This window comes from Morone saxatilis, unplaced genomic scaffold (genome assembly GCF_004916995.1).
Source record: "Morone saxatilis isolate NCDOM2014 unplaced genomic scaffold, NCSU_SB_2.0 Contig0, whole genome shotgun sequence".
In the NCBI taxonomy this organism is placed as follows: domain Eukaryota; kingdom Metazoa; phylum Chordata; class Actinopteri; family Moronidae; genus Morone; species Morone saxatilis.
This window is the reverse complement of record NW_023339650.1, coordinates 9,980,822-9,997,356: the sequence shown is the minus strand read 5'-3', so window position 1 is coordinate 9,997,356 and position 16,535 is coordinate 9,980,822. Positions and strand designations below refer to the sequence as shown.

The 16,535-nt window shown below is 40.2% G+C and overlaps 1 protein-coding gene across 1 annotated transcript in view; it reads left to right on the top strand.

The window, feature by feature from the left end:
- Positions 1-16,535, top strand: part of sema5a (sema domain, seven thrombospondin repeats (type 1 and type 1-like), transmembrane domain (TM) and short cytoplasmic domain, (semaphorin) 5A) — a 117,264-nt gene that overhangs the window by 25,898 nt on the left and 74,831 nt on the right. The window contains exons 2-3 of the mRNA XM_035655538.1: positions 5,656-5,867; positions 15,951-16,050. Coding sequence (XP_035511431.1) covers positions 5,720-5,867; positions 15,951-16,050 — 248 coding nt within the window. The 5' untranslated portion in view covers positions 5,656-5,719. The remainder of the gene's footprint in view (positions 1-5,655; positions 5,868-15,950; positions 16,051-16,535) is intronic.

Sequence of the window (16,535 nt, the reverse complement as noted above, 5' to 3'; positions counted from 1 at the left end):
CCAAAATGCAAGGATGCAGTAGTGTGTGTGTGTGTGTAATACTGCCTATACGCAGCTGAATGTGCCATTATGTAACTTTCCAGAACTATGAAGCAAACATTTATTGGAGTCAATCCAGTGGAGTTTGACATATAAACATGTCTTTAACTCTAGGTTTTGAAAGGACATCAGATCACCCAAATTAAACAAGCCACACAATATTTCAGTGGAATAATATAAATTTAATTTCCTACCAACATCAATTACAATCAAAAATCTTCATTCACAGGTTTCTCTTTGCGACTGTGCACTTTTTACTTTTAATCACATAACATATACAACAACAGTGAAGACAAATGTCTCCATGCAACAAATTAATGTTATTTAGGGACTATTATAGACATGCTAATGCTCCTGACTGGCTGCATCATTTCATCTACCTCACATCTGATATTTGCTGTTTGAACACACATAAATCTTTTATCATGGTGAACCACCTCCTTCATGTCTCTGCTTTTTTTTCTTTTTCCCTCTGCTGTTGTCCCTCTCTGATGTCTGTCTGCTCCATATTCACAAACTGTGGTACCTATGTAGTTGACAACACATGATCATTTGTGCAAACATTTAATAAGTCATTTTGCTTAAGATCCATTGGTTATGAGTTTGATTACTGAAATGCATGAAACATTTCTAGTTGAGAGGTCCTGAGAGTCTGTGGTGGAAGCAGTATTTAGATATTTCCCCTAACTAAAAGTACTAATACCACACTGTGAAAATACTCCAAGTCATGCATTCAAGGTGGTGGTAATGTGTGTTGCATTTTACTTCTGTAAATGTTTACCTATAGTTGACCTATTTTTAACGACTATATACTGCTGGGTAGATTAATCTACAGCAATGCATCATAACATCGTCAGTTGCTTATAATAACTCTAAAAAGTTGCCGCTAAAAAGTCAACTTTTTATGAGAACAGCATTGTGATGATGCATTTTCAAGCTAATCCAAGAGGGTTTTTAAATAGTTTGTTGGGTTTAGTAGGATAATATTATTAATCCATACATAAACGAACACTTAATCCTAGCAGATCAATTCTAGTTCAGAATGAGCAAATCTGAAAATATATGGTTTTCAGGAGACAGGAAGGGTATGAAAAAAATTTATCTGAAAAGTAACTAGTAACTAAAGCTGTCAGACAAATGTACTTAGTTATATTCCACCACTGAACATGGTTGTTTCAAATATTTTATAAGATTTACACAGTTGAGTTGTACAGATCATTAGAGATGCAGTGTAATCCATTTTGCCCATTAAGACTCAACTCAACGATCCAGTGGATCATTTGAAAAATGAATAAATTATTTAAGTTAGTTAAATGTTAAGAGACGAATAATGATGTATGATAATAATAATTACCTCTTAATGATGGTTGTCTTGTATGTCTTGTATTTATTTCTTTTCTTTTCTTGTCACATGACTAATTGATTGCTATGTTATGCTACGTTGAAAGGAAGCAGAAAGAACCTCAGCTATCACCCTGTTTAAGTGGAGAAAACATGTGGGCAATAAAGCATGTTGATGATGCTCCCATTGGTCTTCCCCTCACTGTCTGTGCCCTTTCAAAATTCAAAAGAAGGAAGAATTATACTGTATTAGCTTTCAAATGTCAACTTCGTTTACCCCATGTTTAGTTTTTTGTGTGGCTATAGGGCTCCCTGTGCTAAGTGCCGTGAATGCACCGGTGTGTTATCCATCACCAGGTCCCAGGGTATTTTCAGTGTGTGTGTGTGTGTGCTGTGAATGCACTACGTGTGTTTTTGTGTGTCCCTATTTGTAGAGGTGTGAAAGAGAGTCAGGGAAAGAAGCAGGAGTGGGAGCAGGAAGGAGGAGGAGAGGAGGTGGTGGTGGCAGAGGCTTGTACTAATGCCCTGGAGATGATTTAGAGTTTAGACCACCGAACAGCACAGAGAGCTCTTCCAGTTTTCTCCCACAGGACCGGTGGCGTGTGGTGAGTGAAGAAAAATAGGAACCACCAGAGATCACTTCAGGGTATGAAACAACCATTCAAATGATTTGGTTTTAAATCAAGTCATGGCTGTCTGTTTGTGCTCTGTTGCTTAAAAGGCATTATGCAAACACATGTGTGAGCATAAATTAGATTATCTGTGGGTCTTTAAAGTGACATGCATTATTTTTAAATGATGGCTTATAAAAATGTACAGTATCTTCTTTTAGAGTTCTTAATTGTTTCACCATGTAATGGCAGGTTTTCATTAGGGTCATAAATAAAAATATGGAAGTATTTTGAGATTCATTAAATCCAGATGTAGAAAGTAAGGCAAAAACAATAAGGGTTCACTTTCATTTCGTCTCTGATGTTAAATATGCAACAAAACATATACTGGAGATAATTTGTATCACTAGAATGATATGTCACCATTTTTTTTTAATGATCAGGTATGATTATTTGTAAAGCAATGCACATTCCTGCAGCAGTTTTCATGCTATTCCACCCATCGACAGGTGAGGGCGATAATGTGCGTAGAAGTGCGGCAATGAGCCAACAAAGGCAAGGAAGAAGTCAACAAGCTAGCAAACATTACACGATTTGAAATACTCAAAAAAACTGCCTTTGCAGGAGTTTTATGTGGAACAAAATACATTAAACACATTTGTTTGACCTCGAGGATACACACAATGTGCAATAAGCCAATAACCTTTTTTTGTTGACTTGAAAACTCTACAACGCGCCTTTAATTTAACATCAGTAAAAATAAATTAAAGCAGGAGTGGTAACTGGTAATAATAACATATGGTTACACAATAGCTTGTTCTTGAAATACCATTCTGAGATTGTGGAACTTTTGTGAACATGCACATGTACTTGTGTGTGCCTGTCTGAGCTGTCGGGAGTTTGTGTGCAGGCCTGTTACAGAAGGAGCAAGGTCAACGAAGAGCACACAATTCACTGGCCTCTTCTGCTGCTGTCAGCCAGCACCTGTAGTGGGCTCTTAAGGGTGCTAATGGAAAAGTTATATAGACAACCTATAGGCTGGGAGGGTGGAACAGAGAGTAATGCAGAATAAGATGTGCTATTTCACAGTGCCATGGATTTATCAGTACACAGCGACCTGCTGATATTTAAGCATGATGTTAGGCTGTTCCAGAGCCATGATCAGATAAAGGATAAAAAAGATGAGATCGACTAAACTAGGGAGCATTCGGCGTTTCATATTCAGTAATGCTGGATGCTCATACAGCCACACAGCAATATAGCCTACACAGTACAGTCACATAATTAACCCACGCACAGCAACAAAAGGGCTACAAGTGTGCAAGTAATGTGTGTACTGCCATTACTACAAAGGCAGCGGTCTACATCAGAAGCAGCAACAAACAGTGCTACTTTTAGACAGATAGTCAGCATTTATGACAGGCCTATAGTAGTAGTAGTGTGTATGAAATGTCTAAAACAGTCGAACACATTTGAACACGACAAACTCAACATGTTTCACCATCATCATCATCACGGTTGCTTTCAGCTAACTGCACGGAGCGAGCTGCTGCTTTTTATTTTTCAGTCAAGACACACAAACAAACTTTAATATTATTAATATACAATATCATAAATATTCAAAGGTGGGCCCCTGGAGAACTGTGGGCCCCGCTCACTCCACTACAGTGTGTGTGTGTTTGTATAGGTGGGCATGTGTGTGTGTCCATGTCAATACCACAGTTATTTTAAGACCATACATACTCTCAAACAACTCAATAATCTAATTTCCCACATCCAAGTTCACCTCTGTGCCTGGCAGATTATGAAATATTTCCCCTAAGTGAATGCAGACATAAAAGTTTATAAGACTGTATGAAAAATGACAAGCAGCATGTCCTAGCTAGAGACTACCTGGGGAAAATGACTTGTTCGCTATCAGCTGCAACAGGTAAAATGGCTTTTTGGCGAGGAAAAAAAATATTAAAGACTGTCAAGGAAACTAGCAGACAAAGAAAAATGACATGTAAAATGACAGGTTGACTAAAGCGAATCTGCAAAAGAGTACAGAAGCTGACGTGTGAACCGTCAAGACGAAAGGGAAAAGAAACAGAGAGAGGGAACTGGCACTGGCTGTCACTTGCTTTCCCTGCTGTGCCTGACAGGTGTTTTACATTACTCTGTGGGTGAAGGAAAACCACATATCCCCGCTGCCTGCGCATTTATATAGTAGACTTTGAATGGATTCCATATAGACCTCGAGGTCACAGAACTTCATTCATTCATGCACACTAAAGGCAGAGTAAACTTTCCATTGAAGGAGAAAATGAAATAAAACCACCACACTCGCTGCATTAGGGTTTTCATTTGAAAGCAGGAGTAGAGAGGTGCCTTATGTTCTACCCCAGAGCCACTCCAAGCTTTCCAGCAGTAAAGGGGATTCAAGTGGAGATGAGGTTTGTGTGAGAAAAGCAAATGTTCACTTTCTTCGCTCACTTCAGTTTGTCTTTTTGTTTTCATGTTGTTTTTTTTTGCAACATGCAGACTTTGCCATATTTTGCTTCCTACACGATATTAATAGTTTTTGCTTATTTGCAACCCACCATTCACACTAAATCAACTCTGTCACGGAGGGAGGATTGTTCTGTTCTTGCGCTACAAAGCACCATTTTTTTCCCCCCACCGACTGGGCAACAGATGAAACGCCTATTTCACATACAATAAAATAATAAGAATTCTCCGTGCTACAGAATACATTTTCTGTCATGAAAGCTTTAAGCAAATCAAATGCTTACCATTACTAGCACATTAAAGCCAAGATTTTCAGTATCTTTACTCACTCCACCACACACGCTGCTCAAAATGTGGTATACAGCCAGGGTGGCTTATTCTTCTGTTGCGCACAGCATGAATCATTCTTGGTAATAGCATCACATAAATGATTAAAAAGTAATGATGTAGATGGTCTAGACTGCTCATCAATTCACCCCCACAAAGAAAAGAAATCAGAAGCAATTGAGTTATAAAAACTGCTTTGCTTTTCTTTCAGTGAACGGCTTTTCTGGGAAGCATGAATCTGCTGTAAGCGTCATATAATCACATCCACCAATATAAAGGGTTTAGTTGTGAATAAAAACACATCAGATTTACAGCAGCCATAGGATTTAATTGGCCCATAAGGAGAGCAGTGCAGCTCCATATCAGCATATGGACACAAGCAAATAGACTCTTTGTAATAAATAACACATGAATGCATAGCACACATTCAGCTGCCCTTCGTCATTACATATAACAAAGTTCCTCTGCAGTGGAAGAAAAGACATGCTCAAAGGGTGCGTAACTTTAGATATTAGAGGACACACACGTGAGGTGTCTGAGATAATGCGAAGCCATGCACCGGGTGTCAGAGGTGAGAGATGGGAGCTCTCTGGGTGTTTGTGAGGAGCACACAGGCTGGTGTTGCTCAGCAAAACTCCCCACGCTTTTTTTTTTTTAACACTATCTGTCACACTCTGTGCACCTTTATCCCTCATTTCCTTTTTTGTAAGGATTTATTTTTGCTGCTTTCCATCTCCCAGAGAGAATCCGTGGTGTGACAAGGTGCTATACTGTATCAAGCTTTCAGCGCCAAAACTAATGTGAGATAATTCTTTGTTTAAACATCTGTTTCTTTCTGTCTTTTCAGGTGTGTCTCTCCAATGCTCTTGGCCCCTGAGGCCTGAGGAGAAGTGAGCCAAGCCCAGGCCCCCATGGGACGCCCTGTTACCCAGCATGCACTGCTGCTGCTGCAGTGCATGCTGGTCCTGCGGCCTGGAGCCGTGGCCAGTAGGAGAGGGCCGGTGCTGCTGCCTGAATCGCCCTGTCACAAGACAGAGCACCCACTTATCCCACACTCAGGTAAATGTTCAAACTAACACACATAAACATGCGCACACACCATGGTGACCTCATTCATTCAACTCATTACGTTTTCTATTTTCTTCCATAAATATGTGAACTTGTCTGTATGCTGTATGTAGCTATTCATATCTTTACTAAATGCATTTCTCCTTCCCTTCACTCACTCTGTCAATATAATTTTAATCACATTAATACCTCCATCAACATCTCCTTCCCTTCCTTCACTCTTCATAAGATGAGATTTGTAGACCATATATAGACAGTTTCATCTGAACATTTTACTGTTGCTAGGAGACATAAACACTCTTGAACACAAGCTGTCAGCTCTTACTTGTAAGCAAATTGATGACCAAGGAAGAAAAAGTACAGAAGTAAAGTACCTTGACATTTTTATTAGTATCTAGTTAGCAATTTGCCGTTTCTCTGATAGTTCACGTCATTTCCCTCTGGCAACAGCTGCAAAAGAAATATTGGCTGAAATGTTGGGAATGCATTTTGTTCTTTACACAATGAAAATGAAATGTTATTAGTTTATTTTGTAGACAGTAACAAAGCTAATCACTCTGTAGAAAGGACTGTTAAAATCTCCAAGAACCTGAAAACAATTAGTCTGAAACAACATTACATTATAGACTTTTGGCTGACATACACACACACAGTGATACGCTATAGTTTAATAACCGTAACTATGCACTGCAGGGCTGTTGAGCTTTCTCCATATGGCGAGATGTTACTTAAATGCAGAACGATACTGAGCATTTGAAGAGTTTGGAGGGTGGTATCTTCTTTTTAGCCTTTCAAAAACCGAAAACACAAAAAGCAGAAATGCAAGGAATAAATGAAACGAAGTGTAAGGTGCAATCATGAAAATGTCTGGCTAACTAGCTCACTACCTACATCTTACCACCACTGCCTGAAACGTAAAGCTTTAGGCTCTGTTTTTCAGCACAATATGTATGTCATCATCAAGTGCATATTTAAGACCCCTTCTACAAGCTGCTTATTTTAAACGAGTCAGCTGGAAACATTAAGAAGTCAGCCATGGATGATGTTGTTTTCCAACAACTTAACGTGAGCTTAATTAGCTCGCTATCTGCAGCTGGTCGTTGTCATTTCAGCCGGAAAAATCAATGGTTGCTGACAAGAAAAGCGAAGCCTGCTTTTGTCTACCTCTGACTGAAATCAAGGACCCATGGTTTAAAACTTTAAATGGGAAATTATTACAGTAAACTAGAGTTGCCACCTTCAACGTGGAAAAGTAAAGGGGCACCTTGCCGGTGGCCCCACGCCCCAGGAAACACAGATCAAGCGGGGGGTCTAGGGGTTTTTGAGTGTCACACACACATTTCCTGCACTCTGGGGAATTTTTATGCGGCAATTTGTACTCTTTATGCATTAATTTCAAATCCACTCTGCTACTCTCAACATGAATGTGAAGACAATAAAGAGTCAAGAAAGGAAAAAGCTTAGTTGCATAAATTATATTAAGGATTAAAACATCAGATCATAGACATAGGCCATAGCTCCACTCTCTGCCCTCTGCCCATCATGGGAGATCTGCCATTCAGATCTTCTCTTTTTTTACGGGCAGACTTGAGCTGGAGGTATTCGCCTACATTTTTATTTATTTTTTTACAGCTTCCTCCTGAGTCTCCGTAATCAGAGCAACGATGATGTTGAGTGACAAACAAGTTACCCGTGATTCTAGGTGTCATTTTCTTCCTTAAATTCTGATTTAGTATCTCTCTCCTGCGACTCATGAAACTCTTTTGGTTTTATCATTTTTTATATCATTCCAAGCAGGTGAAAATGTAGGGTATTATAGTAGGGTGTGCGCAAAAATATGGAACAATTCACATCTGGTACTGATTTAGTAGTGGATAGTGCATTTCATTTTTCAATACGCGACATGGCAACCCTAATTTTGAGGACAAAGATTGACAATCGTAGCTACAGTAACTAAGGGTAGCGGGGCTTACAGTAAACTGTGAGTACTGTTTTATTATCAAACTAATTACATAGAGATATTAGGTCCTCCCTTCCTTTATTCCCTTCCTTCTCTTTTTACGTCTTTGTTCCGTCTCTCGAGACACAAAGCAGACACAACCTTCCTCTTTGGCCTTTAATTACTACATCGCTCGGCAGTTTTTAGATACAGTATCTGCATCAGATTTCATCGTCCTTATCCTTTATCTTACATTGCTATTGAACAACTAAACTGTAATGAAATGCTGTGAAACTTAGTCGAAAAAAAGTATCAATAGCGATCAATGCGGTTCTGTCTACCCATTGCCAAGCAGCAAAATGTCATTGAGCTGTTTTTAGTCCCAGTCAAATAATCACATAGCATTCTGTCTAGGGCGAAATTGACTAGAAGACCAAGGTCACTGCGTGTGTCCAAAGATCCATGCAAAGACTCACATTCAGTATAACCACACAGCACAGACACAAGGACTCTACCTCTGCAACCCTTTCCCTGTCTCCCTCCGTCCTTTCTTCGCAGTCTATGTCGCTTTGTTGTTAGCTGAGGTGGCAATCTTCCCTCTGCGCCAATTGAGTGCAATGATGATGACTAACTGCCCAGCTAACGTGATACGTTCCTACCTTGTGCTTTCTGCATGAGGGGATCACATGCCAGCCAGTGGGTCAGCTGTGGTCAATGCGTTTGTGTTCTCTAATGTACCATAATGGCCCATTAATTCCAGTGGCTTAATGCTTTGGTTGAAATATAGGAGCATTAATAAAAAGGGTCGACAATACAGTTAGCAATCAGACATGGTTCACTAACACAAAGCCTACTGTATAGAAGAGAAAAGAAAGAGTGAGGAACTCAGGGGCTTCACTGTCTGAGGGTTTTTTTCGGTCTGAATGATCAGCTGGTATGATACAGGGGTTTTCTATGGCAGGGAGGTAAAAAGTAGACCGTAGCTTCATCAGAGAAATAATACATTATGGATTTTGTATTGTTAACTTAAATTTGCTCACTTACCTCTTGTGGCATCTCGCCACACATAGCCTTGGCTTCTTTGTTCAAATGTTTGCTTCCATGCTAGTACAATAAATTCAACTTGTAGTGCTTTCTGCCAAATAAATAGCCTTTTTGAAAACTTTTGGTTAACCAACTCCTTAAATGGTTAAGGTTTTAATGTGATAATTGGTATTGCAATTACAAATCTGGACGTTGAGAGCATAGAGCTGGTAATTAAAACATGTACAGTGCAGCTGTCAATTTCATTAGTGTGTTAAGGCTGTCGACCCCTGAAAGTTTCTAACCTCACAAGCTTTTGACTGTAGACATAAAGCTTTAAAGTTCTGCAGACGTTGCAAGTCTAAAGGTTTGTTTCTGCCGTCATGTGGGGACAGAAAGCACAGAAAGTTTCCCTTTAACACAAGTTTTATTGTTATGCTTTGTTTACTTACATCTTAATCTTATTTATTCTCACCTTGTGTAAGAATCAGCACCTTTGCAGAGCAGCTGTTAATTCCCATGGCTTCATGAAGATGTCCATTAATCATTGCCTTTACAGTTATATTTTTGCTCAGTTTTTTAATAACTTTCCTTTCATGGGCTGATGATAAGTCTTTGTGAGGCTGAAACACATCTCATTGTTTCGAGCCGTACAGTATACAAAGCTTTTTCAGAGACTGCCAAATTACAGCCCTCGCTTTTTGTTTTTGCAATAAACGCAAAAAAACTGACTCATTACAGAATACACTGACACATATACACATATGCACACATACGTACACACACAAACAGTGTGCGAAAGGGAGAGAAACCTCTCGTTAAACCTATTATCATTCTCTTTTGTGAGTCATTGTGCTCCATGTAATGTAGTGTAATCCCTGGTTGTTGAGAATGTGCAGAGTGAGGCTGCCATGGCTCCTCTTGAGCCGAGCTGGGAGGACTACAAACCCATTAAACATACCCCCGTGGATCATAACAGCACAACATTCCCACTCTACTCTGGCAAACCTTATCCTTTTTGACGTACATTTAGAGGATTGGTTTGTGTCTGTAAATATGAAGCTACAGCCGGCAGCTGGTTAGCCTAGCTAAGCTAACAGCTAGGTTACAATTTCTGCCTGCTAGCACCTCTAAACCTCATAAACACATTAAAACCACAAATCACTTTCTTTATACGTTGATTTTTGTACAGATTGGCAAACAGGATGTAATGTGTTAATCTGTGAGCTAGTTTTATGCTAGGCTAAGCTAATCAGATGTGGGCTGAAGCTACGTAATGACATAAGAGTGGTATCGATCTTCTTGTCTAATTTTCAGCAAGAAAGCAAACTATTCCTGTAATGGAAAAATTGTTTTTTTGTTTAAAAAAAAAAAAACAGAAAATTAATTGACCAATTCTTTCTTTTCTGTATCAATTAATCATTTTGCAAATATGTCAAAACAATATCTAGTTTCACAACTTTTTCTTTTTATCTTAAATTGAGTATTTTAGGAGTTTGGACAATTAGTGGGACAAAACAAGCATTTTGACAAAATCACCTTGCACTTTCATTTTTCACAATTTTTTTCTAGAGGTTAAACAACAGATTAACCAACAACAGATTTATTCATCTTTTCTGGCGTGTATTCTTTTGTTTGGGGTAACAGTGGGTGAAGGGTATTCACAAAAGAGCGATATGCTGCTCCAGTAGCTAGTGCCACTAGACCTGCAGCTGTTGCTTTTCAACTCGCTGAAACAGCTCACAGAGCAGCCAGTCTGGTAAAAGAGGAGTTAAACAATACAGAGCTCAAAGAGTGGTCGTGACCCGTCATGAGAAGCCAAGGTCAAGGTTTGTCTGAGTGTGTTCCAGTGACAGCATTTCTTTCTCTCTCTGTGTGATTGTGGCCTGACTGTAGAAGGGTGTGGCTCACATGGCTTTGACCCCACTGGGGATGGTGGCTTTCTGACTTGGCACAACACTTGGCTGACAGAACTGCTACTGTGGTGCAAGGATGCTATAGTCTAAAGACCGCTTTGTGTGGTGGTTTTTAGAAATGTAGGGTTTCAGAAAGAAAGTGCACTGTACAGTTCAGCAGCTATAGGTTCAAAATGTTTACCCAGAAGGTACATTTTCACGAAAACCAGGTCTGAATATAGCTTCAGCAGAGGTCCAATGTAAAGTGCCTTTATAGAATTATTTTAGGAGGGGCGTTGAAAGACTTTATCCCCATTTTGGTGAAGCTCTTCTAGCATTTGTGGTGTTATTGTAGCTCAAAGCCCCTGAGATACACTGTATTAATAACGTGTTGTATTTAACAACTGTTCCTGGTTGTAGGCTTGAAGGCTTTTAAAGGTTATAAACTGTGGTGTAAACAATGCCTTCACAGGCCAAGCTGAGGGCCATGTCTCTTAGGAGTGGAACCGGCAGACTTGTTTTACAGCCACAGACTGAACTCAGCTTTTATCATCCCTGAACGGTTAACACATCGTTAGAGAGAGGGGAGTGAAAGCAGGAAAAAAAAACAAATGGCCTCATAGCATTCATAAATGCAACAGGCTACAACTAGCATCAGAGATATTTTAATTGCTCATTTGGGGGGGATTGATTTAAATTTAAAGCCCTCCAACATCTTTGGAGCTTCAATTTGAAGCATGAACTTTGCTCTATTCACGTCCAAGGTCAGCTATGTTCTAGCCGTGTTTTATTTTACTGGATGACAGGCTGCCGACGGCATGAAGGGCCTGTCCATATTTTTGGATTTGTATGTCTTTCATTTACTCGCTGCAATAAAAGTCCCACATGTCATTTCCCTACATGTATATTTCCATCTCTTTCTTGTCAAGTGGCTTGAAGAGATTTTGTCATCTTGTTAAAAGGTTGTCTCCTCTCTCCGCACCCCTCGAACCAAACGACTCTGCTCCTAAATACACATCAGATTTAAATATTTTATTGCACACTTATTTGTGGTTTCACGGTGGTTTGTTTTGCATGATTCACCCACTGCCCTGGGGCCACAGCAATGCCGTGATAATTTGAGTCTAAGGCCTTTTAGCTGCAGAATGTGCTTGTTGTTCTTGCTTGAAATAACATAATAGGAGGAAAACCTTCAAGCACTGAGACATGCGTTAAGGTCTTAACTGACCTTGCCTTTTGCTTTAAACTTTTTCAAACTGAGCAGGTGTTTGTTTTTCGACCGCTCGGCCAAATCGTTTCCTCACATCAACTTGACCAAATAGTTGCCATTCTTTCTGCTGCCCAGTACCACAGGGCTGCATTTAGAGCGAATTGGCTCTTCATTTATGTGAGCGCCTGCTGCCACACTCTATTTACACCACTCACAGAAAAACCATTCATGTTGCAGAATTGGTTCCACATGTTGCCATTGTTGCCGGCCTGGCATTACTATATAGCGCTAACTTTGAGCACTGGCAGACCGAAGACTGGCGTGGCTTCTGATGCAGGGTGTAAATATTTATACATCCTGTCATTTTGTCTTTGTGTCAACTGCTCCGTGTCAGAGTGGGGAATAACAAACGGGATGTGAGTGATGGGCTGTTCTATTTTGAGGAGGAGGGAGACAGGGGTTAAGGGGATAAGACGGATCCGAGAGGAGGGGGGAGAGGGGTGTGTAAGTGTGTGTTCGCTGGTTTCATGTTGGCCCAGAGCCCTGGCTGCTCTCTGCATATTCATCCCAATCCGTGTGTGTGGGTCTGCACGCGTGTGTCTGTGTGTGCGATTACGCCTTCGTCTCATCGGAAGCCAATCCCCCATTTCAGGCAGCTGCTGTACAAGCATGGCTCTGATGTGATTACATTATCGCATGCATTTAAACTGCAGCTGATATAACCTGTGTAACATGCAAAGCAGGCCTGAAATCTAGGAAATGAGATGGGGGATAGGATTAGTTTTTTTAGGGGTATTTATTATGTGGGGGTAGTCCTACTGTTTCCTTTTCTGCTGGGTTAACGATAAGGTTGTTTTAATGGGATCATAAAAACCTCCCTGGGTCCCTAAAAATGATAATAACCCATCCAAAAACAAATAAAAGTCGCAGGTTAGATCAGAGATCAGAGTCTCTCTGTGGCGGAGTAAACCCAGTATCCTGCAGTGCTGACATTCCAATGTGCCACAGTTTTGTATACCCAAACCATGGTCTGCTAAACCCCCATGAGTTTGACTTTGTGAAGCTCTTTATATTTAGCGTCACAGCCTTGGGAGGGCCCATCCGCGTTGGTTATGAATGTTTATGAATGGTCCTTGGCCTCGACACAAAAGGCCATAAATCCTTTGAGTGCTGTTGTGTTCAATTAAAACCTTTTGCCCCGTTTTGCACACTCCGACAAATATCCTCTCTTCTCTCTTTCTTTCTTGCACACATCCAGGCGCACACACTCCATCACCCCGTTAGCGAGCCTCCCCTGGTGAGTCAGGGAGATTTATGGGGAGAAGCTGGGTTCGTCAAGCGCCGTCTTCCCTCGGGGGGTGTCACAGCTACATTTGTATTCCGGGGATCTTCTCGATGGCGTGAAAAACAAGCCCAGTGGAGCCAGAGGATTGGCACGTCCAAAACTTTGTGTCTCCCTCCAGAATAAGCAGAGCAGCAGCCATTAAGCAAAATGAATTCTTCTGGGGTGAAGTTGGTCGTGATCTCACAGATATTTATTTCACTGTGGCTAATGAAAATGTATTAGCACTGCGAAACCAGACACGGGATGCTTTTTCCTCTTGTAGTCCTCACTGGAGACTTGAAAGAGAGCAAGGGAAAACGTCTTTGCATACAGTGCCGCTGTCTCGGAGCAGATGATGTTGTTTTGTTAGGAGAGCCAGAGTTTGGTCCCACTACGTGAGCTGGAGGAGGCAGATGTTCTTTGGAGGCACCCGTTTTCTTGCTCTGTTTGTCCTCGTTTTTGAAATCCCACGTCTGTCACCGAAACCCAAAGTACTTGCTTTTGATGCAGTGAAGGAAGAGCATGCTTGCATTTGAAACGCTGTCTGACAGGTGTGCCTGAAGAAGCAGATAATGTGTTTCAAGGAGGATATTCAAGCTGTCCTCTCCCTCTGTTCCGGCCCTGATGGAAAGCTCCCTGGTAAATTAAAAAAGTCCCTTTGAATTTTTTTGTCTGGAAATAGCACACAAATGTAGTGAGGAATGATTTTAAGTTACTGTTGCAATCACTGCTGAAAATTCCGCCTAGCCAGAGTTCTGGCACCTTATTTAAAAATACTAGCTATGTGGAGAAAATGTCAAATATATGTTGATGGTTTTGGAAGTGTTATCCTATCTGTGTATACAGTATGACTGCAGTTCAAACATGTGACGAACGATGTAGAAAACACGTCACTATAATGACTGATTGACCACCCTCGACTAACCCTATCGGGTAACCAGGCGGTAGACAGGCCGTCCTCATCTCCCTGCAACCACCGGGGGCCTGTGATTCGATTGGTCAGGGGTTAATGGTTTGGGCGCCACAAGAACAGGCATGTTATGGATAAGATGTCAGTGTCTGTCTGGGATATCTCTCTCACTCTCTCTTTATGTGGGCATGTACTCACCATACCATGCTGGACTAGACAGGGTCAGTTTCCATAAAATGCCAGATTTTCATGGTTTACTCGCAGTATACATTAACATGAAAGCAGTCAATCAACAGCAGCGATGTTTTACAGAAATCAAAGGACTGCCCACTGAGTCACAAGAAACTAAGTTTCATTGTTTTGTACACATTCACTTATAAATGGAGGTGTCAGGTCTCGCTTTTATTCTGGTGGACAGAATAAGACAAAGAGGCAGAGAAGCACTAATGTAAGAGTACTGTGATCCGTGCAAAATTATTTTTTGAATGAGTGACCTTATCAGCCAAGGACGGCTCTAAGCATTTTTGTTCTCTATTCAGTCTTCTCTTCATTTCCTTCCCTGCCATGATACATATTTATATCATGGCAGGGAAGGACTTGCCTGACAGTTTTGTTGAGGAATTGTGATTGCAAAATACAACCTTTGGTAATATAATAATATAACTTTGTCATTATACTGCCATCTTCATAACACAGAAATATGATAATTTATAATTAGTTCTAATGCAATGTTTTTTGTAACAAATTAAATTGTAAAAGATATATAGATAAATTACTCCATTACAACTAAAAGTTTTCCATTAAAAATCTTACTTTAATAACTAAACTGAATGGCTAATTGTACTTAAAGTATCAATCGTGAAAATACTCATTATGCTGTAAAATTACCCCTGTCAGTGTGATCCTATTATATATATGTATATTATTTAATGATACTTACTGATGTATTGAAGTGTAAGTAGCATTTGTTTGATGTGGGGATCATTTTGTGCGTAAAATCTTAATCTGCAAAGTAACTATAGTAACTAAAGCTATAAAATAAATGAAGTAGAGTATCATCCTTCTGAAATCTAGTGGATAGAAGTAGTAGAATAAAATGGAAATACTCAAGTAAAGTACATCTCATTTGTACTTCAGTACTTGAGTAAATGTTCTTTACTGTACTGTACTTTATGGCCCCAGTGTTCCCTTTTGGATTATAGTGCAGGAACTATCTGCTCTGGTGTGATATGTTTTGTCAGGAGGCTACTGGTTCTTAATGGTAAACTGAAACTTTCCTGATCTGAAATGTTAATAACAACATGATGATTAAGGTTCATGATATGATCCTTACTTACTATAAATATATATATATAAGGAGACCTCCCATGTAGGTCATTATTTTTAATTAGCCCTGCCTCTTCAGTCTGTTATTACAGGCTTTACTTATGTATGGCATCAACCATTTGCACCTGCCAATAATGCAGAATTACTGCCCTATAACTACTATAGTCTTAGTTTGAAACACTCCTACTGCTTTCTTGCGATTTATCTAGTATTTACTTCACACATTTTTAGAAAGGTTAGAGGAAAGATAAAAAATCAAGGCACTGGTGAAAAAGACGTGCTGCTTTTATAAATTGGCATTCAAGGGCTCCACTCGCCGAGTGTCTTGAGAAAAGTTACAGCAGCTCTTTGAAAGCAGCAAATTCATCAGCACAGCTGTCATCTGCAGTCATAAACGCTCCACCCTGATTGGCTCACTGTTTTTGTTTCCTGTGGTGTCGTTGGCAGAGATGGAGCCGTGGATCTTCAGGTTCAAGGCAGAGGGCACGGTGGATTACTCACAGCTGACCTTTGACCCAGGCCAGAATGAGCTGATCGTTGGTGCCAGGTAACCCATATCTGAGTTATTTTCTCTTTCTCTCTGTCTCATTTTTCTTCCCTCCTGTCTCTTTCTTTTGTTGTCTGTGCTTTTATTGTCTTGTCTTTCATTCCCCGTTTTTTCAGTGTTTGCTGGTGCATTGCATGAGTAATGATCAGTTTCTCTATAGATGTCTTCAAAAGCCAGAGAAAATGGCTTTGGAGATTGTTTCCAAGTCTATTGTCTTTGTCAAGCCTAGCCAAATGTGGGTGTGTATTTGTCTCTGTGTGTGTGCGTTCATGCATGTGTGTGTGTAAGTGTTTGCAGTCTCTCTGTGATTGAGACATTGAATGTGAAAGGGATTGAACACATTTAGTGATAAACAAATCTGCTTTAAACTGTGTGTTCATGCATATATGTGATAAAGTTAAAGCATGAGTGTGTGTGTGTGTGTGTGTGTGTGTGTGTGTGTGTGTGTGTGTCTGGGTGCATACATTCATGCTGTGTGAGTCTCT